This window comes from Dermacentor andersoni, chromosome 5, assembly GCF_023375885.2.
Source record: "Dermacentor andersoni chromosome 5, qqDerAnde1_hic_scaffold, whole genome shotgun sequence".
Taxonomy (NCBI): domain Eukaryota; kingdom Metazoa; phylum Arthropoda; class Arachnida; order Ixodida; family Ixodidae; genus Dermacentor; species Dermacentor andersoni.
In genome coordinates this window covers 48,548,336-48,570,661 of record NC_092818.1, presented here as the reverse complement: position 1 = coordinate 48,570,661, position 22,326 = coordinate 48,548,336, and the positions used below count along the sequence as shown (strand labels likewise).

The 22,326-nt window shown below is 44.7% G+C and overlaps 1 protein-coding gene across 1 annotated transcript in view; it reads right to left on the bottom strand.

Moving 5' to 3' along the window:
* Positions 1 to 22,326, bottom strand: part of LOC126530360 (nephrin-like) — a 414,009-nt gene that overhangs the window by 100,461 nt on the left and 291,222 nt on the right. The window contains exon 6 of the mRNA XM_072288314.1: positions 3,894 to 4,093. Coding sequence (XP_072144415.1) covers positions 3,894 to 4,093 — 200 coding nt within the window. The remainder of the gene's footprint in view (positions 1 to 3,893; positions 4,094 to 22,326) is intronic.

The window sequence follows — 22,326 nt, the reverse complement described above, 5'->3', positions numbered from 1 at the left end:
ATGGCGGCCGCCCGTTTAGCTGTAGGTGCGAGCGAAAGCTTGCGAGGTTGAGTCGAGAAGTGTGGTGGCTTGATGCAGCGGCGTGTGCTTGCGCGCGGTCTTCCCAAGCGCGTAAGGAGTGAGGGGAGGGGGTAGGTTATTGCGCATCTCCTCCTGTACGTATTCTAGCTGCGGCGGCTGAGCGTGTCCTTTCTTGTAGGTAATCTACGCTGGGTTCGGAGGCTAGCTGACCGGATATAGCTAATGGCTTTGTGTGCACTGTGTTCTTATCCACGTAGTTCGCGTTGAAGTGAGAGGCAGAACGAAGGGGAATTTGCTCACCCCTGCTGCCGACCCCACGCCAGCGTTCCGACAGAGAGTATCCGCGGTCATTGAGTGAACTGTGCTCGTGTTTGCCTGAGCACGTGGCAACGTGCTTGTTAACTTAGTCAGTAAGCTGGTGTTTACAGCAGTTTATGCAGCTCCTAAATCGACTAACGTTACTTCATATAGATGTCTCATAATTTGCATTCGCAATCAGTGCTTCGCCTGTAGGGCGAAACTGTGACACTTTTTTATTCGAGACAGACGGCAAACAGGACCTTGGTGAAAGCGTCGTAGCATGCTGACTGGATAAGTTATTCGTCTGCTGAAGGTAACCGTTTAGCCAAGGCATTCGATACGGAAAACATCGTTCTTGATAATAAAACATCGCCCTCTCCCACGCTTTGTCACACAATACGTTCTATCTCATGCCTATGAAGCCTGGTTGAGTGTGCAGCCACTTTGAGTCGGTGTACACGTGCGTGAGTATGGCGACTTCTGAAACCTAGACTATTTTCACTGTTAAAGATGGCCCACCTGATGCTCTCGAAATTCATTCCCGGAAATAATTTGCCGACTTTCGTGGCTACGGTGGTAGCTACAATAAAATGGGTCCAGTTAACAGCTACACGAATGGTTATAAAGGCACTGACGGAAAACACAAGATCACCGGTGAAGCCTGAATGCCTCGTTGTCAATTATGGTTAACCCTTATAAAGATTTAGCAAAAAAAAAACAGCATCAAACATACGACACAAGAGGTCGGTCACTGCAGGCTATATAAAAAAAAAAAAAGAAAACATAGGACGTTCGTAGAAGTGCCGTTTCGCAAGCAGGTAATAAAAAGAAATAAAACGTACCTGGCAGCAGGCTGGCCACGTGACCGAGTTAGTTCCATTTTCTTTGCAAATTTCACATCGAGCGACAAGCGCAAGCACGTACGCACACACACACAGAGAAAAAGAGAAAGGGAGACAGAAATCTTCAATCGTTTCTAGCCCCTTCGTGGTCCTTCATTCCTTTGTGTTGTTTATAATCCTGAAACCAAGCGAAAGAGCGACCATCTGTGTCAAGCGACATTGTGAAAAGTGGTGCAGGCGAAGTACAGTAGATAAAGAAACTGTGCACCATGTCGAACACTTTTTGACTAAATTGAAAGTGCACTTCCGCGAGGCTCATGCTAGACTCACGTCAAGAACGGACTCGCTAAAAGGCGATAGACATGCCGAAAATAGTAAAAAAAATCATAATACATCAATACAATACGCGTGGCGTAGTGCCCCCTTATCTCCAATTCACCGGCACCCACCTTGAGCATGTTCCTTGAAACAACTCAGCCTTTCTGCAGACGCAACGAGGGCAATCGAAACACGTCTGCCTAAGTCATACCGTTCTGATAAAATCGCGTGGCACTGTTTTCTAGCAAAACAGTAAGGTCACGAGCTCTCACGAAAAAAAGCAGATTCAATCGCACACGTCTTGCTTGCAACGAGTTTGAGCTTGTGCGGTGCTTTTTGCAGATGGCGTTCGGCACGTGGGATTATAAGCACGTGCCTCGATCAAAGGTCTTCGTGCAGGCGCTCTTTTGCATCGACGGAAAAAGGCTGATCACAATCCAGACAGAACGCGACGTGACGCCGTAGCAAATGGCCGCGCAGGGCGCCGCAGCCCCAGAGGGTGGCGGCATTCGCAGCGTCTCACCAGCACGGCTCAACCCAGCCAGCGCTTACGAGTGGTTTCAAATCAGAGAGCCACGCCCGCTTGGCACTGCATACAGGTTATGCGCTCGCGCTCTTTGGTAACGCAAATACTGGCATATTTAAAAAATTAAAAGCTCGTTCTCTGTAGCTAAAATACATTCCTTTTGCATGACTAATGATACATTGAACCGCCACAAACTTTACCATGACGATAGTGCTTCCTCCTAAAATCGGTGGCACAAAGATGGAAGTAGAGCTGAATTTTCACGCTGAAAAGAAATTTACGTTTTTTTCTGGCTCCGAGCTACCCATCTACCGTGTTTTATGTGGTGGTGCCCTGTCCGGCACAACACTGAGAGCAGTAAGCGATGTTTTCAGTTCCTATCAGTGATTAATGGTGCGTCCATCGCTTGTGTAAGTTACACCGACGCAAGCTCGGAAGAAAAATAATTGCTTATGTACTTACAGCGTATATTGGTTGAATAAGCTTACCTTTGTTTAGCTTTCGTCCTCAATCCAGTGAGGCAAAAATGGAAATTCACTAGCATCCGCACTACAGAATTATGCATCCCAAACTCAGAAGAAACTGAAATTCGTTTCCAATTGCTGTGTGAAACCTTAAATTTTCTTGCGTTTGACTTGTCTGAATTAAAGTGCTCTTGTAATGGGCTCTGTTGGCATATTGTTGACAAAACTACTCTTGTGTTGAGTATAGTCCCCGCTGCTTGTGCCAGAGCTGTTGCTCGCATTATGCACTACATAACTCACATAAATGAAGAAAAAGAATGTAGTAGCCTGGCTTCACTTTCAAGACATCATCAACTCTGCCGACATTTTTTTTTCATGCAACTATACGGACACTGGAAGCGCATTTGCGCCATTGGCGCAGACGCTGTTGTCGTCCTGCCTAGCTCCACGGCAAATGCGCACCTCGCGCGTCGAGTGCCACATGGTGTTCGGAGACACGCAATGCGTTTGGCTGAAAAAAAAAAAAGAAAAACTACGAAGCGTAGTGGACCTGTCGCCAGCGCTACGCTTAATCGCCTCGTTGGAGGACATAGGGCAGCCTTCCACTGCTGTCATGAGCCCTGCGAGCACGCGCACTACAAGGCCACCGGAATGTCGATCAACTTTTTCCGGCAAGCTGCGGAGGCAACACGAACACGTGGCTGCGCTCCTGGAAATATTCCCACATTCTTATTCGCGTCCCTGCAACCTGAAGAGCAGGAAACTATGAAAATCTTACACGTATTGGAGCACCTATATTAAACTGCGGCATGAAATACACCACTGAACGGAATATTTTGGTACATCTTTTTTCTAGGGTTCCGCGTTTTGTCAAATGAGGACCCGTCGCGAGTAGCCAGCCACGCTGATTTAGTCCGCCAGAAAGCGAACTGCCTAAACCTGCCGGGCATTACATGACATGTGCAGAAGCTCCATTCGCGTAGCTTTATATTCGTTGCCACACGAAGTAGCCCACGAGCACAGGTTCCTGTCGAGCTGCCGCAAAGTGTACGCTCTGGTCTGAGCACTAAACGTCGAGTCAACGTTGTCTAATATTTCGCTGGGCGCTAACAAACGTCGACCGTTTCCCGTCGATCTCACATCATGCACCGTCGAGCTGCGGCACTTGCGAGGTCACTGGCTAAGCTTTTCAGCTCGCCAGCGTCTTGAGACGCCCGCTCGCTACAAGAGTGCTGTTCCTCCTGCCCAGCAGGTATTCCTTGTATAGTGCTCCGTGCCAACAAGCCACGCCCGCGTGCAGTTAGAACACTGTCTGCATAACCAAAGCAGAATATCATACCTGCGGCCAATGCTTCGTCCATCGGTGAAAACTACAACTTTTTTTTTTCTTTCGGAAACGTCGTAACGCCAATCGTCCCTCACCTTCTGCAGGACGAGCGAGCGGTTGCTGATGATGATGCCTGCGGACGTGTTGGTCTGCAGGTCTCGGCCTTCGAACAGCCAGCTGATCTCGCTTACGGCCGGGTTGGCGGCCACGCTGCACTCGAGGTACACGTCGTGGTTCTCGAGGATGCTGCTCTGGCGAAGACGGTTGCCCAGCCTCACCACCAGCTGTGGCTTGTCTGCGCCGACGTGCACAACGAAGAATGCACAAAATGTGGTGACTTAAATAATTTCTTTTCTCGATCACGATATGACACATTTTCACACGTAAACAGATACTTTCACGTGAAACGTAATAGAGATGACTTTCTTGCTACATTTCAGCGCTGCATGAGAGAATTCTACCTAGGGCAAAAACTACCACGACTTAGCTCTTAAGACAAGGGAGTAAAAAAGCTGTCTCCTTGCTTCAAGGTGACAGCTTTTTTACAATGCTGGGCCGTCCAGCGAGCCGAGGAAGCCGCTTCGAGACAAGGTCTCGGAACGGCGTCTGCGGCGGGTGCCCAGACACACTAAAAGGACGCCGGACTCAAATCTTATTGATCTGAAAAAAAAATAAAGTTTACGCTCTCTGCTTCAGAATGAAAAAAAAAAAAAAACAGAAAACTTTATGGTACGATCCTGACACACAACAGTTTCAATTAAAAGGAAAGCGCGCAACTATCGGGGGGCATGCAGATCGCAGAATATATATTGTTCAATAGAATAGCAGAATGGGTAGGAACAAATTGAAATCATAATATAGGATGATTGTGTTATAGATGATACTAAGCATGATGATAATTATACCAGTTCAGAAACAGAATGGATATGATAGCTATATAGAGCCCAAAAGCAAAGCCAATTGGTTGCATATTTATACAAGCTGTAAGTATTACATAGTTTCGTCTGGTATCGGTTACAGCAAACCGTCGTCTTCAGCACAAAACTTTCTTGAATGTCGACTCTGCTCCACATAATGTGGAACGCATCTAGGCGGTAGATGTAGACCCTTTGATTTGGTGGTACGCACTTACTCATATGCATTGACGAAGAAACACGTGACTCAAAATAAAACCGGAAATGTAAGGAAAATTCAATTTTAGAATAGGCAGGTTACAGTCAAAAGAGATACACAGGTAAGAATGATATGTAAATATAGCAATAAAATTAAAACAAAAAATAAAGCTATTAGAAATTAATTTCCTTCAAATGAAATTGAGATCTTACGTTCCTAATTTTGAGTTTCAGTCTCAGTGATTCTGAAAGAAAACCTCGGATGGCAGCGTAAAGCTAGCCGTCACTGTGCGCAAGAAACGAGGCACCCGAGGTAAGTAAATTTGGGGCAGTTTAATTCGAAGAGGTGAAATTGTGTCTCTCGGGTTTGCCTTCTTCTAGTAATAAACTATGGACTGCAAATGTAAAAAAGATGTATGCTTTCATCTTTGCTACAAAAGGAATACGTTGGTGAGAGAGCCAGACCAGCCCTCTGTAAATAAAATTTGACAAGGACACTCAGGAGAGGTAAAATAATTTATTCTGTATCAGTAAACTACCATTCCGCAATAACAAGAACTCCGCTTTTCCCACGAGAAGACTTGCTGAGCCAGAAAAAAAATAGATGTACAAAAGACGGGTGGCCACGCCACTTTCCTGTTCCCGCAACAGCTCACTGTGACGTCAGAGATTTTGACAGCGTCTGCTAGGGCCCAGGTAATTGTTTAGTGGTAACGGCTGACAACACTAAAAGAGCCAAAAGCTCACTATGGCATGTTTGACGAACTTTACTGAACCAACGCGTCCCAAATACGAAACGAAGAAATCCCGGCCCGCGGCGGCCGCATTTCCAGGAGGGCGAAATGAAAAACGACCCGTGTCCCGTGCATTGGGGACACGTTAAGAATCCCCTGGTGCCTAAATTTATTCCGGAGTACCTCGCTACGCCGTGCCTCATAATCAAACGCACGTAAAAGCCAAGGATTAAAACAGAAGAAAAATTTTGAAATCCTTGACGGCACCGTGACGTGCCGGAGCTTGTGTTTGGGCGAAATTAAAAGAAATGAAAATTTGAGCTTCATTTTTGCTTTGAATAAGCGACCTATTATCGTGTAACTAACTACAAGACAGTTTTCAGATCATACTTACTGAGTGTAAATTGGTTAATTGTTTTGCTTTAGTGTCCCTTGATATAGGATATGCGACATTGTGGTCTACCAACAGCTACATAGTCTTCGTGTTTGACATAGATTACTTTACAGGCTCAACAGTTGTTTAAAGGCTCAACAGTTATTTGAAATCCACCAGATTTTTTGCAGACGGCATAGAGAATTCTCGCAGCACCATTTGCCTCCTGAATCTTCTCACTATGATTAAAGCTAATAAAGTGAGAATTTGAATGGCCGGACAACCTGTAGACGCCATTGCCAAAGCGCTGGCCGTCTCATTAAGATATAGGCTTATGCGTCCACGTAACCAAATCATTCGGATATACATTGAGGTGGTGGTGAAAAATACTTACCTGCCTTCGGTTACTGGCTAATACATATTACGAGAAATTCGCTGCAACTCGCATAGAATTAGAGATGCGTTTCCTACTAATATGAAAACAACTATAGTATTTTGGCAATAATCGATCGCATCAAATATAACCTAAAGTACTTGAAATTTACCTATAAAATAGTAAATTCTGAAAATGCTGAGCAACCATTCATTCTATTGTAAATTGCCTCAGAGAGGGAACCGTAAGGAACGTGTTCAGCAATTTAAAAATTCCTTCGAATGTGTCCAAGCGTTACTTCTAAAATATTTTTCCTTGCAAACGCGAACCCTCGACAGAATTAGAAAAAAAAGTCGCAGTTTCGTCCAAAAGGCGAAGCATCTATTGCGACAGCAAATTAATATACAGCTGTACGAAGTAAGAATAGTAGTTTTATCGGCCGTACAAAGATGTAAACATTCGATTACTAACTAAATTAAGAAGCACACCTTTCGCTCGATAACCGCAAACACTCGCCGTCAAAACGATGGAATGAGGAATCGCGGCAGCCCCATCGAGCGATTTGACCTTCGTGCTGCCTCTCGCTTCAACACGAAGGAAGCATCGAAAGCAGAGCGCATACGAAGCTACCAGTACTCGGCGCACTTTGTCCACTTCAAAGATCGCTTTGAACATGAGGTCCGCGCGACGGTGCACTTTGTCCACATCGCAGATCCGTTTCAAGATACGGCGCGTGCATGGCGTCGCCGTATGCAGTAACAAGGAGCAAATATCTCCATAGAATGCTAGTTTCCAATTCATTTCACAGCATTATTACAGCGCAGGTTGCTATGGGCTAATTCCAATTGCCGATTCGGTTGGCTATGTTGTCCGCCTCCGCCGCGACCGCTGTTGTTCCACACAGCTATCGCTAGGAATGAGAAAAAATATATACCCAGTTCCGGCCGGGATAGAACCCGGGCACTCTGCGCGCGATTGAGAAAGTGTACCACAGCGTCATGCCAGCGCTTGTTAGATGGTGCTTCAAAATGCTCTATAAACGCGTCCTAGCTCTCGAGGAGTCACGCGATATGACATGCGCGGCGTGTAGCGTCGATACGTGGAAACATTTTATTGTGGTTGCATATTATTGTATTAGTGGCACGCTCTGCAGCAGTTGCATCGTATCATGCCATGCGTCAAATGATGTGACATGCACGCCACGTACTCTCGATAAATACAGCCCGCGGCAACCTTCTGTGGCCGCACGGCCAAGGCTACAGAGCCGAAGCACACTTGTTTTACTGCTCCTCAAGATGTAGCACCACAATAAAAATATCTGTTCAGGGTGAATCAAAATTTACCGGCGACTATCCTTTACGCAATTTGTTTGTGAATTATTCAATAAAAATCCAACGGAGTTGAAGGAATTCCGTTCCACGTTATTCCGGGTTTTGTGGTTTTCCAGCGTCCGTAGCACTTTTCCATCACCTTCAAACAAAGATTGTGCGTCCCGGTTGCAGCTCATCGACGTAAACGGTGTCCGCCGCGTGCCATGAGTGGACAGGTTTGCAGCCGTGCCAAGAGTTCTCAAGCCAGAAGCTGTCCTTACAGGCCAAGAAACTGGTGCACAGCGTTTACGCGCAAGTAAAGACAAGCTGTCAGTGAGAGCCGCATGCCGGAAGGTCAGCGAGATCACTGGTGTTAGCGAACGCAGTCATTTTCGGATTAAGCTCGACGTAAATAGTGACACCCTGATGTCACCAAAGCGCAAGCGCCCGCCTCTCCCAACCATAAATACGCGCACGAAAACCGGAAGGAAAAGACTGCAACTTCATGACAGTTTCTCCCTCGCAGCTTTACGAAGAAAAGTGCATCAGTACTTTCTGAGAAATGAAATTCCTACAGCTGCAAAACTCGCTCAAGATGTGGCCAGTGACAGTCACATGAGCATGCCTAAAGATGAGCATGCGAGCGATGCAAAAGCTGCTTAATGAGATCGTTGTTTCCTTTCGCAAACGGAAGAAAAATTGTGCGCGCTTCCAGAGAGACAACGTAAGCATGAGGAGACGGCAGTACGTGCGTTCCGTCCGACAGCTTCGCATTGAAAAACGGTACGTAGAGTCGGTCCATTTTATAAGTTTTGTAGCCTGTAGATAAAAAAGTATTTTTTTTTGTTTCACCCAGGAACCTATACCATGAAAACATTGCTCTCCAGAGGTAGCAGATGCGACGTGCATTTGGCTGCAATTGCGTAGGATCGTAGAGGACGCACCGTCACGTCCAGGCCAATACTCTTCAGGGAGGACATGGTAGCATCCAAACTTTCGGTGTGCGCATTCAAAATAAACACAAGCATTGTTGCTTGCCACTTCTGTACATACACTATTTCAACGGAACACACATTAAAGTGGAAGTTACAAACGCCGCTGTTTCGTGCAGCCTCACCGTGGTGCATCATCGCATTTCGACGGTAGCAATGGTACCGCTCAGGTACTCACATGGCCAGCGTATTCAAGCGAAGCTTGTATTAGCTCACAAGTGGCTTTGTCGTAGTCACGCAAAAACCCAGTTGTTCCCAGAGCATAGCAGTTGCGGGAAAGGACGGTTCGATGAGTTGACAGCTGCGTCGGCGCGGGAGCGTGAGTCATTAACAGGAGTTCCAGCTGCATAGGCGCGCGCTTAAGCCAAGCGCGCAACCAGTCAGAGCCGTTTAGCTTCAGCCAGGGAGAGAGAGCAGAAAAGGGTTTCGCGCGCGCTGCGTCGGCTCCGTTTCCATCCAGTTCCGTCTCTGAAAACGGATGGGACGGCCACGTGTTGTGCGTTCCCCCGAGGAACGAGTAGCCTTCAACGAACGGCGGCGAGAACTCGCCCATGAAAGGGCTCGCTGACGGCGCATCGATCCAGCCGTTAAAGCCACCCGTCTAGAGAATCCGACAGCACTGAGAAGAAGAAACCGAGCTCAAGGGAGCGAGAGGTCGAAGCAATCCAGAGCCGTTGTCTGAACGTTACCTAACCATGACGAAGGAAAGGTGTACGCCGGACAAGCTTCACTTACCCCCATTTTCCGGCAGGGGAACAATTGGTCATTTCTACGACGCATTAAATGATATGCCTTGGTTGTTGGGCAGCCCGAACAAGCGGTCCATGCACACTGTTTGATCATATTAGCTGAACAATGCCGATTATCTCATTGCTTCTATCTTGCGAAAATGCGTATATAATGAGATGCTTCAATTTATTTTTTTATATTTTGTTGGTGTTTTTGCAGACCGATATACTACACTGACAAAACTTGGGTCAATGCCGGCAAACAAAGAAGAAAGTATAGGAGGACGTGAACGTAACAACACGGGAAGACGTTTTTAGGCAAGGATTGACAACATGGCTTCGCACATCAAGCGGCAAAGATGGCAGGCTGATTCTGTTGCACGTCGGTAGCTGGATAACTTCTTAAATGCGGCTCGCCTCGTTTTCTGTGCAGCGAAAGGAGCTGCTGACTATCACAAGTGAATGGATGGGCCGCACTTCGAGAAGTGACTCACTGAACAGCTATTGCCAGCATCAAAGAGCGTAGTGTCATATTAATGCGCAACATTCCTCAGCATAGCGTTCGCCTCGAGAAAGTTGCAGCGTCTTCAACAGGAAAGAGTGACATTCAGTCTTGGTTCATGGAGAAGAACGTCGCATTTTTCAGCACCAATTAAAGGCAGAGTTATTGGGTCCAGTGAACCAACACAAAGAGATGTTTTCCGTCTATCACGTGGATGTTGTCGCTAAGGCTGCTGGTCATGACGTCGTGAGGCCTGCTCCATAACCTTGCGAGTTCAATGCTAGAGAACTGATATGGAGCCAGGTGAAAGGTGTCGCTACTAACAATACCACATTCATCTTTGCCCCCCTCGAAAAGCTGCTGCATGAAAGCATCATTCTTGTAACGGCATACAAGTGGCTTCGGGCATGTGCTCATGTTCAGAAACTCGAAGACGAGTTCTAGCAACCTGACGGCCTCTAATTTTACTCAGTTCGGATTCGAGCAGTGAGAGTGATACGAGTGACAGTGACATTAGCGGAGTGGCAGATTTCACGTGAGTGTGAACGCATTAGCAGAAGCCACGACAACATTGTGTTTATGTACTTGTGCGTATGTCACGCGCTTTTACTAATCCCGCGGCAATATCATCATTTAATTCTCAAGTTTTACGTGTTAAAGACAGAATATGATGAGGCTCCGTGTAGTTTAGAGTACACCATTTTACACCGGCCTGTGTTATTTAACGTGCACATAAATATAAGTGTATCAGCGCTTTTGTATTTCGCCGAGAGCAAAATGTGCCGAAATCCTTTGGAAATGGTCTACTTTGGAAAAGGGGTTTACTATGGTCCCTTGCAGTGCAATATCACACGGCATGTCGTTGCGCTGCATTGCACCACAGTCTCTCTCTCTCTCTCGCTCTCTCTCTCTCTCTCTCTCTCTCTCTCTCTATATATATATATATATATATATATATATATATATACATATATATATATATATATATATATATATATATATATATATATATACGAGAAGAAGTGGGTTATCCGAGGGGCTCGATTTTATTAGTCATGTCTTAAGAAGTCACCAAGAAATAAAGAAACGATAAATAAATGGAAATGAAAGTCGATGAAGAAAACAACTTACCGCAGGTGCGTAACGATGCCACAACCTTCGCATGATGCGAAGGTTGTGGGATAGTTCCCACCGGCGGCAAGGGTAGACGTGCATGAGCTAGGAAAGGCAAGTAAGCAACGCTAAGCGACAACGAAGTCACTGCCGGGCCAAACAATGCTTGCGCTTTAGCAGACAAATCTCAGAATTTCAGTAGTTTTTTATCATTATTCTATAAATGGATAAATATATGGGTTGCTTCATCCATCTATCAATATGTTTGGTATGTGCATGGAAAGCTTCTATTGCGAATGTCTAATGGGGCCAACGCATTTCACGTTAGATGCCACGAGGACCTTGACGCCTTCAGCCGAGATGATATGCCCAGCTAGTGCTATTCTTGAGCAAAGAAATGCAAGGATGAATGACCACGATTTCTACTACCCAGGTGACTTGAACAGCATAGTATCTAAAATTAGATCTGCTCTATCATGCTCAGTCAAACATGGAGCAAAAACGAGAGTGACATCTTCAGAATGGAAGGTTATAATACACATTATCTCCATGGACCTTGCGGTCGTGGAGGCGGTGCTGCACTTCTAACTTTAGAACAAATGAACTGAGAACTAGTAGATACTCTCAGTACTGTGAAGCTTGGCTACGATGTGTTATCTTTATGTGTAAATAAAGTATTATATTCAGTCTGTTATCGACCGCCGAATGGGCATATCCACACATTTCTTGAATTTTATGAAAGATTTCTTTCGTTTGTTGTAGAGAGAAGGTGCATTGTTTGTTGCCGCAGGCGATTACAGCATTGATATGTGAATCAGTACTCCTGCTAGTACAAATTTTAACAATATTCTACTGTTAATTGGGTTTGATAATGTAATTAATGAACTAACAATAATAACAACTGAATTCCACTCAGTATTGGATATATTTATAAAAAAATTTTCGTTGCTAGAGATAAAAGCTGGTGCTTTATCATGCTCTATTAGTTACAATCTTCCTGTTTCTTTTTCCGAAATGATGGCGGCGTTCTTAAACATTCCCCTGCTGAAAGCTTTCACCAGCCAATAACTGACACAACTCTTAGCGCGTTTAGAAATGAGCTGCTTCAAGTAGACTGGTGCAGGGTACTCAATTCAGGCGATGCTGACAACGCCTACAATGCATTTTTAGATATGTTTAAATGCTTTTACCAAATTCACTTTTCTGTTAAAAGACGCCAAGTAAATAGAAAAATTCTTAAACCATGGGTAACACGCGACCTCTATCAGCAAATGAGACCAAAAGATAGGCTCTACAGACAATTTCTCAACACTCGTAATCCTGACGACTTGACCATTTTCAAACAATATCGGAACCAGCTAACCAAGAAACTACGCATTGTACGTAAAGAGTACTTCTCCTCTTTCATGGATGTCAAGAATGTACCGAGCGAACTACTTTGGGACAAATTAAATATACTACTACGTCGCGGTAGTGGTCGTAGCTGCATATCAAAACTTACGATTAAGGGTAATCATTTGCATGGGGCGGATCTGGCTCATGCTTTCAATGCTTTCTTTACAAACATGAGCACATCGGATAGTTCCCCAGGTGCATGTCAATATGTGAACATGAGGAATGATAAACCTTTATTTCTGCAGCTAGTCCCAGTACACGGAGTGATTTCAATAAACACAAATTTAAACAACAGTAGCAGTAGAGATATCGACAAAATTCAAATGAAAGCTGTGAAATATGTCGTAGACGTATTTGCCCCAGTTCTTGCGAATATATTTCATATCTGTCTGACTACATCAAGATTTCCAATAAAAATGCAAATTGCCAATGTAGTAGTGCTCTTTAAAAAGGGGAATCGAAATGACTTGGGTAATTACCGACCGGTATCTGTCTTGCCAATTTTTTCAGAGGCTCTCGAGAAAATAATTCACAGCAGGCTCTTGAACCTCGTTGAAAGCTCTAATGTATTAACACCTCCCCAATTTGGGTTCCGGAAGAACATGTCAGCACAGTTAGCCATGCTTCACCAAAAGGAATATGTTCTAACACAAATTGAAAGCAAGAAAATAGTGATTGGCTTACTTGTCGACTTCTCCAAGGCTTTTGACTTATTAAATCATAAAGTTTTGCTGTATAAGTTGTATATTTATGGTACACGTGGGTGTGAGTTACATTTATTGCGTTCATACTTATCTCATCGGCGACAAGTTGTCCGAATCAATAACTCACGATCTCAAGTTCTTCCAGTGCATTGTGGTGTCCGACAAGGCAGCATATTGGGCCCTTGCTATTTAACCTATATATAAATGACATTGTTAATATTAATCAGAATGCGAAATTTATTATAAATGCAGATGACACTACCATATTTTCTTATGGTGGTAATTTCGATCACATTATCTCTAATTGTAATTATACTATAGTTCAGCTGCAACATTGGTCCTTATATAACTCTATGAAGATTAACGAAAATAAAACAAAAGCAGCGATCTTTCGGGCCAAAAGTGAGCCAGCCCCTACTCATGCCGATATTATTTTAAAATCTCAACGTGTAGATATTGTTGACCATTTTAAATGCCTCGGTGTGACATTTACTGGACACATGCCCTAGGAATCTCATGTGAACTTAACAGTAAAAAAATCTTGCTCGAATAACTGGAATAATTGGTCGTCTCAGATACATCCTTTCTGCAAAACTGACAATACTTATTTATAATTCTCTTTTCTATTCACATGTTAACTACTGCCAACTTGTCTGAAATACAACTACATTCTTGAACCTACAAAAGATTTACATTATGCAGAAACGACATCTACGCCATGTGTAAAATGCTGATTTTAATGCAACTGCAGGTTTTTTTCATAGAGCGCATATCATCACGGCTCATAAATTATACAACTATCGTTTGAGTACTAGGTTTAAATATGAAGTGAGAAATAACATACCTAACCTAGGTAAACTAGCGCAATTAGAAAAATATTAGCATTATTATGCTGCCAGACATGGAGAATATTGGAACGTTGTTGCACCCCGCTTGACCTCTGGCATCCAACGCCTATGTTATTATTTGCCATCACTCTTAAACTATTATCAATCCACTAATTTTGACTTATTTACTTGTTCCACTGCTAAACTTAGATCTATGTTTGCAGAAGAATAAAACTGATTTACTTATCCTGGCATTTATTTTTGTTTATTTATTTTTTCGAGGCATTGTGTTTTGCTTTTGTTCTGCACTGATCAAGTGTTTACATTTGTTTATTGACTGTTTTTCATTGCTGACGCTCAAACACCGCTCATTACGTGGGGCTGCGGACTCGACAAGCCGCCTACTGGCAGCTTTCGTTGGAAAATAAAGATTTGGAAAATAATAAAGATGGTGGAAAATAAAGATTTGATTTGGTTTGATTTATTGACTGATTGGTTCTGAGCACGGTTTCTGGTTGCCCCGGCTATCACAAGGCTATCTAGTCAATTGACGTCGTGAACGTTGAATCTTAGCAGGGAATTCTAATAATTGTAAGCCAGCGGGTTTCTCGAAAAATTATCGTTGTGAGCAGCACAACCCCGGAACTTCTGCTAGGCTATACTCGAGCTGTGGACGTGGCAGATACTCTCCCGCAAGCAGTTAATTTCGTATACCGTGACAAGTAGGTAGTGTGAACAGATCTCTCCACAGCTTCAGCTTCAGTTTTTCGGTTCCAGATACGGTACAGTAAATGGTAGCAAGTATAAGAAAAGAGTTTCCCAGAATCCGGCACTCTAGATGCACAACTCTGCCGCCACACGCTCCTTTTTGCTACAGAAGCAAAGTTCCCTTAGCACCGTTTTGACGCAGGACGTGCAACGCTGTCGCCAAGCGCGCTAACATAGGAGCCCCGTCACATGTACCACACCTTAGCGTCCAAGCGCCACAGTGTCTTACGTCCATTCGTGGCGTGACTTAGACCATTATTGCTAAGACGCGCAAGCGGACCACGCCTGCGCTCCTTTTTGCTGAATATTTCAGATTTCCTTTAAAGGGGCGAGGCGAAAGAAAGTGCGACACAAGCGAACACCATGCCTTAAACTTGGAGAATGCCGTTTTTCAGAAATGCTGTGTACAATCCATGTTGAATAACATCAGGGCATTCCCATAACTAAGGATTTGAGTCATTGTGAAACTACGCACAGCCAGCACATAATGATGGTTAATCGACACGGTTGCGCAACACATGTAAATGGTTTCACCTTCGCAAGCTTCTGAAACGTTTGGAAAGGAACACTAAGGGGGAGTACTAAACTGAGCTGTAATGATAGATTACACTTCCGTGGTAGGTATAAAGGTAAGTATTGGCGTGAGAAGGAGACTCCATATGCCGCAAAATATGCAAGGGACTTCAGACGCCTGGAGAGGCCGCACTAGAGATTCGGCGCAGACTAGCCGAGACGCGATGAATTTTCACAGCACTCGCTTGGTTTTCATGTAATTGTTAAAAGGAACTGCCGGATAGCATTAGATTCTAAAATACCCTGACCCAGAAATTTCTAGAACTGTACCTGCTCCGGACACGGACCCAATGGAAGAAAAACTAAGCATGTGTTACGCATTTATATAACGTTAAGGCGAAAGCCTGATTGCACACTTGGCACACTTTTGGTCACGATGAAGATACGTTTATGAAAAATTGCGGCAGCTGTCCATCAGGGCGCACGACAGAACTCAACGAAATTTTCGCACCTTCTGCTAGTGCGCCAGTGCCGTAGGTATGCTACGAACGTTCGACCAGTGGCCCAAGCGCGTCTCTGTGACCACGTGACGTGTGCCATCAGGCACGCACTAGGCACACCCATTCCGTGACGTGAATAAAATTGGTGTTTTTGAAGCAATGCTTTAGCAGCTGAAACTCATTCAGTTTTGCTTTTTTATGCGCCATTTAACGTAAGACAGAATAGGTTTATTTTTAGTTATTTCTTTAACTTTGTGTTTGATTTTGTTCGTGTCGTCTTGCCTGCTAAGTGTCACGAGTCTAATTGCTCGTAAAAACAAAAGCGGCAAGAAAAACAGAGTACGGGCGGAAAAGACGGTAAGTCAGCCACGGCAACTTCAGAAGCACCTGCAGTTAGTCGACAAGTTTATGCTAAGTGGCGCAACTATATATTCCCGCAGCTAACATGGGGAATTGACGAAGTCCTGTGGTATTTTGTGCATTCCTAGCGCAATGTAAACTACGTACACCTCAAGCAGCGATCGAGTATTGTGCTCGTACGTCAGCGCTGCGTGTGCAAGAGATATGTGAACCTGCGAGTGCCAATATATTCAGTACCCATCGTATGCAAATAACGTTAAGTTCTTTGTTTTTTATTCAAATATTGCTATCACTCTGGCAAGTACATCCTGTTGGGCTTTGAAATGGTATCTTCGGCTTCGGTGAAACACATTCAAATGTTTGACGTAATAGTTCTGCGGAAACCCCCAAGGTGGAGAGAAGTAATTAATAAAGGGAAAATCAGACATCCACCCATTCGTAGCAATTGCTACGAACGGGTGGATGTCTCATTTTATTTTTTATTAACACATTGAAATCAATGGCAAAGATTTGAAATTACTCGAAATGCACTGTCGGACGAGTTTATTGTTGCGCCAAGAGCCTCTTCCTCTGAAGTAAAAAAAACTTTTGCGCTACCTAATGGCGCTATCTTGGACTGGCTCATGTATTGGCTTATTCGCAAGAAAGCTGGCACTCGAGAGATGCGAATACACTATGTTAAAATTTGGGAAGTACGTTTGACTGTTGCATATTTTTTGCCATAACTGCATTTGTGTCTTCAGAAAGGAAAAATTCGCAGCTGTCCAGGTCTATCCAGGTCATAGAATCGCTTTTCCAAAAACCTGATGGCGAAAAGAAACTGATTCGTAATTTTCTAACAGCCTTAACTCAAATTTTATGTGGGCAAATTCCCTTTTTGTTGCATCTTTGGCAAACGTTAAAGTTTCTACGAGCGTTTCGTAAGCTCTAGAGGCATTCTACGTGCAGCCCATTTCACGTGTAAACACGACCGACTGCTATATGAAAAGAAAAAAAAAACTATAAAAGACAAATGTATATTTCGATGGGGGCGATGGGTTTACGTGTCAAAACCACTGCCTGATAACAAGGGACGCCGTAGTGGGGGACTCCGGAAATTTGGACCACCTGGAGTTCTTTAACGTGCACCTTAATCGAAGTACACGGGTGTTTTCGCATTTCGTCCCCATCGGAATGCGGCCGCCGTGGCCGGGATTCGATCCCGCGACCTCGTTCTTTGCAGCCCTACACCATAGGCACTAAGCGACCACGGCGTCTTGTCATACGTGTTTTGCAAAAGAAGAATACGCTAGAGGCACAAAATACAACCGCGCTACTTCAACCTATGCAGTGTCGGTCATTTTTCATTCGAGCAAGAAAGCTGGCAAACTAGCCGCAATTTTTGCAGTTTCTTTCTGCACTGGGCACCTGCGTGCATTTGTGAACCATTCCCGCTAATTCTCGGGAGTACCACAGTTCACATTGAGACTGAACATCAGCGGTGTTTCAGCTACGTTCATCCCTCGAACTGCTGCCAGTGAATTCACGATCGCCCTTCCTCGAAGCTGCAGCTACCGGAAGGCTTGCCCGCTGCGATTCCACATTACCATGTAGCTTGTAGCCGAGCGTGGCATTCACAAAGGTCTATACATTCTTCATTCGGATGAGTGAAGCACCTTTTTACGGCGATTGCGAGTGTAAGCAGTCAATAGAACCTCTCTTCGGCGTCTGTCCACACTATGACGACACAGCTTCCGTGTCCTTGCCACGTTAGATCAGCTGCATTCAAGTTCGTTCTCGGTGACAGAAGTCCATCGAGAGCTGCGACATGCGTTGCAAACTCAAAAAGCAGTACAGTTCCCAAAGGCGACAGACCTCAGTGAACGAATGTAGCTTCGACGTGAACCTCCGGACAAAAGGACGGACTCGGCGTTTTCTCTCGTTTCAGTATAACTCATTCGTTAACCCCTTTGTTAAATTATGGGGTTTTATGTGCCAAAACCACTTTCTGATAATGAGACACGCCGTAGTGGAGGCCTGGGGTTCTTTAACGTGCTCCTAAATCTAAGTACACGGGCGTTTTCGCATTTCGCCCCCATCGAAATGCAGCCGCCGTGGCCGGGATTCGAACCCGCGACCGCGTCCTCAGCCGCCCAACACCTAGCTACTGAGCAACCACGGCGGGTGTTGACCCCTTTTCTCTTGCATTGGGTAGCAAATTAGACGAGCGTGCGTTTGACTTCCCTGTATTTCCTAGCACTTTCTCACACTGTGCCTTGCCTTATGGCCGGATAGGGCCAAGTGCACGAACTTAAAAAAAAATCTCCAGTTGCATCGCCGTGAGACTCTTTCGGACACAATTTCCAGCGTCGCAACTTCAATCAAGTTAATCACGCATGACGTGCAGTATTGGAACGAGGAGAAGCACTTTATGCGGCTGATAGTTCGTCGTTCCCACCACGTCGCATAAGAGACGCGTGACGGTAATAAGTGGTTTAAAAGGAGTTTTACACCGAAGGGCTGACACAACAATTGAGACATTGTGGTAGAGAAATTAAAGAAAAGAGAAGAATACATTTAATTCTGTATTTGTTTTGATAGGATTACGAGGCGTGCCGTAGTGGAGGGCTCCGGATTAATTTAGACCGCGTGGGGTTCCCTACCCCGCACCTAAATCCTAGTACTAGAGTTCGCCTCTATCGAAAAGCGCCCGCCGTAGCCGGGAATAGCAACTACGACCTCGTGCCTAGCGGCGCGATGCCGTAGCCGCAAACGACCTCGCATGTCTCGATAGGAAAGCTTCCATTTATTTCTTTTCCCTATCTTATCGAGCAGATGGCTGTGGTATTCTCGCTAACCTATCTGTTTCTCAAAGCTAAGGTTCTCGATTAACCTAAGCATAAAATAGTTGAGCCGACAGCGAGTTCTGTTTAACCGGAGTTCGCTGTAGATAAACGTACAAGTTCTAAGTAAATTGCCCTAAATCAACGATTCTGTAGTTCCAGGCAGGAAGGTAAGCTCTTTTGATAACGTTGCTTTCCTTTCTTTGAATACTAGAGCTTGGTTTATATGCAGGAGACTGAATGCGTGTTTGCCTTCCGAGACTAAACGTTAAGCGATTGCGATCGCTAGACAACACTACAAGGTCGACCGGTTAATGATAATGTCTCCATGATGATAAATCCCTCAATCCCTAGCTATGGCACGCGCCGCCACATCCTAAGTTCACAAGAGGCTGTCTGACAGCTAAGTACCTTTGGAATGGTAAAACTCATAGTAAAACCGATCGAACGATCGAAATGAGCGCTGTAGGAAGCGCCGACCAAAACATTCATGAGGGTTAAACGATGTGACTAATGGTTCTGGCACCCGTAAAATGTAAATAATGCTACACTTTTGCGTTCATGCGCTACGCGACCATATTAGATTGTTTTCCACGATACCGGCACCATGCAAAGAATATGAGGGTCATGTGAATAACGATCGTGTTGGCACAAGTGTCTGTAAAAAGCGTTTAGATGTAGCGTAGAGAAAAGCCCACAGTGTTTGTATTATGTAGGCGCTCTTGTTATCTCTTCTTGCACGCGAATTGTCTCGGGTGTTTCTCGAAATGAGTGTCACAGTAGAACGACTCGCAATTACAGAGTCTATGGGCCCTATAACGTAAAACTATTCCAATATGTTTTTATTCCAATCTCTTGACGTCAAATTTGCGTAACCACCGACGCAAGCACCGGGCGGTCACCCGCAGGGTTGTCTGAACAGACCAATCAAACGCTCTCCTCGTTCATAGGAGGTCACGTTTGTTTGCTTGAAAAACGAATAACATTGCCTACACTGAGCGGCTTGTCGTATCTAATTGGCTGACAAGAGGCGAGGAGAACGCTCAAGTGGAGAGGGATTCACTGGGGCAGAGCCAGCGCACTGAAAATCGATAACCGGATGAAGAGGGTGGTGCCGGCGTCTGCGATTGGTCGGCTTTCCCTTAGCTTGTGGTGGCTGGTCGAAAATCACGGCGGCATGCAACGGAAGCTTAAGAATGACGCTAAAACTGACCCTCAGCGAAGAAGAGTTGACAGAATGAGGGGGTAAGCGTGCCGAAAAGGCTCAGAAACGTTACACGGCCACGCAAGAAGTTTTATTATACGCAAATACGCTCATGCTCTCCGGCAGGTGCGAGTAGCCAGCGTCTTAGCGATCGGCGGCAGCCATCTTTTATTCCTTTCGTAACGGGGCAGCCTGCGGCTATTCCGAAGAAAATTCAGTTTTGTTCGGCATATTAAGGCATCTTTATCGCATACACGTCACTTTGACGCGGTGAATTTGTGCGGTTTTGTGACGTCGAGTGACGAGCAGGTGAAGTGGGTGCAGCCCGAAAACTTTTTACCAATAGCCGAAGGCTAATGGCGAAAAGGGGTCGAATCAGAAATAACTGTTTTCCTTTTTTCTGTCAAACCATGCATAATCAGTGTGTACACATCATATCAGATGGGGAGGTATCGCTGTTTTCGTGACGTCACGTGACAGACAGGTAAAGTGGGGGTGGTCGAAAAAGGTTTTTGACCAATCGTGGAGGGCAGATAGCAGAATCGGAATAGAAAAGTTTGGTATTGTTTCACGTTATAGCGCCCTATGATGCCCGTTCAGTGACAAAACAGATTGCCTCCTGGCATATTCAACGAAACAGAAGAGACGCAGCCGGCAGTGCAGTCCTTGAATCGAACACATAGCATTAGTGTAGCAACAGCACATGAAGAACCTTGGAGTGGACGCTAGAAAAAAACAATCGTTGTTCATTTGCCCACAGCTAGTGTTTACACATTCGTAATCTTTTTATCAAAGATAATGAGGCTAGATACCTCGACGTGGTTTGAGAAGGCGGCGAGGAGATTTTTTGTACGGAGAGCTCCTGCGTACACACGCGTGCGACAATAAACACGCGAGAAGCACGATGCAACAAGAACACGGACACTCACTCGAAATATGCGTTCGACAAATGAGAGAAAATTTGACGTATCTAGAATGGCGATTGCAGGGACTCAATTAGAATAGCGATTACTGAGACATTTAAAGGCAAGTATTTATACAAGACCCCATAGTTTGGTAGACTCTATCAGCCACGCATGCAAGAAAAAAAAAAACGAAGTTAGGTCGACGAGGCCCCGTCCGCTACCTGACGTCAAACCAGGCAGCGCCAAAGCATTATGACTCGTTGTGATGAACGCTGTGATTCTGTGTGGATTTCTCTACTCAAGCTGATGGACGAAAAATCGCTAAACAACCTAAAGCACTATGGTTGGACAATAACTCCTATGTTCCACTTTAAGCAAGTTGAAGAAAGAGAGGACTTGTTTTACTGTTTAATAGCAATTCAACACATTGGCAACGACACTGCAGCGTGACACACGGTTACCTCATTGTATGCCCTTTGCGCAGCAAAGCAATAATAAATGTCCGTAATAATAATGGCAGCTAGTAATTACCATAAAGTACTTTCGCTTATGCTGAGTTGGTACCGAGCACCCTGGTTATGAGTGAAAGCAAGGAAATCATTCATTTTAATAAACATCGTTCATTCGCCTCCTTTTTTTCTCGAGTAGCCTTAAAGTTATAGTATTTACCACAAAGTACTGTCGCTCAAGCTCATTCTGTATCATGCACCCTGTTTAAAAGTGAAAGATGAGAAACCATTCATTGTAATAACCATCCTTCGTTCGTTTTCTTTCTTTTCTTTTGAGTGGCCTTAAAGTTACGGAACGTCACATAATAAGACTAGCCGTCTCAATCATGCATGCCGGATTTTGTGTGGAATGTCATATTCTGAACACAGCTTACATAAACACTGAGTTGACAGATTCAGATTCGCGGCCCGGTTTGAAAACTTTCGTTTTAAGAGCATTCTAAAAAGGTCTTTACGGAGTATCACAAGCATACGGGTTCCTCTTCTGGTTTACATTTGTGGCCCTTTACATTGCAATTCTACGGTTCATTTACCAGGATCCTTAATATTTTACATCTCCGAGCCCAGAGTAATTCAGATCACTTGAAGCTGCTCATTGTTCCTATTCTTAATCAGCGCGGGCAGGAAGGACGTTCAGCACAGAAAAAAAAAACAAGAACGAATGCTTCCGTATAATCGTCAATATTATTGCGGTCGTCGATGTTATTATCATCATCATAATTTTATTTCGGGGGTTCTTATCAAATACACGGAAACTGACAAACCGTCTTTCTCGGCATGCGCT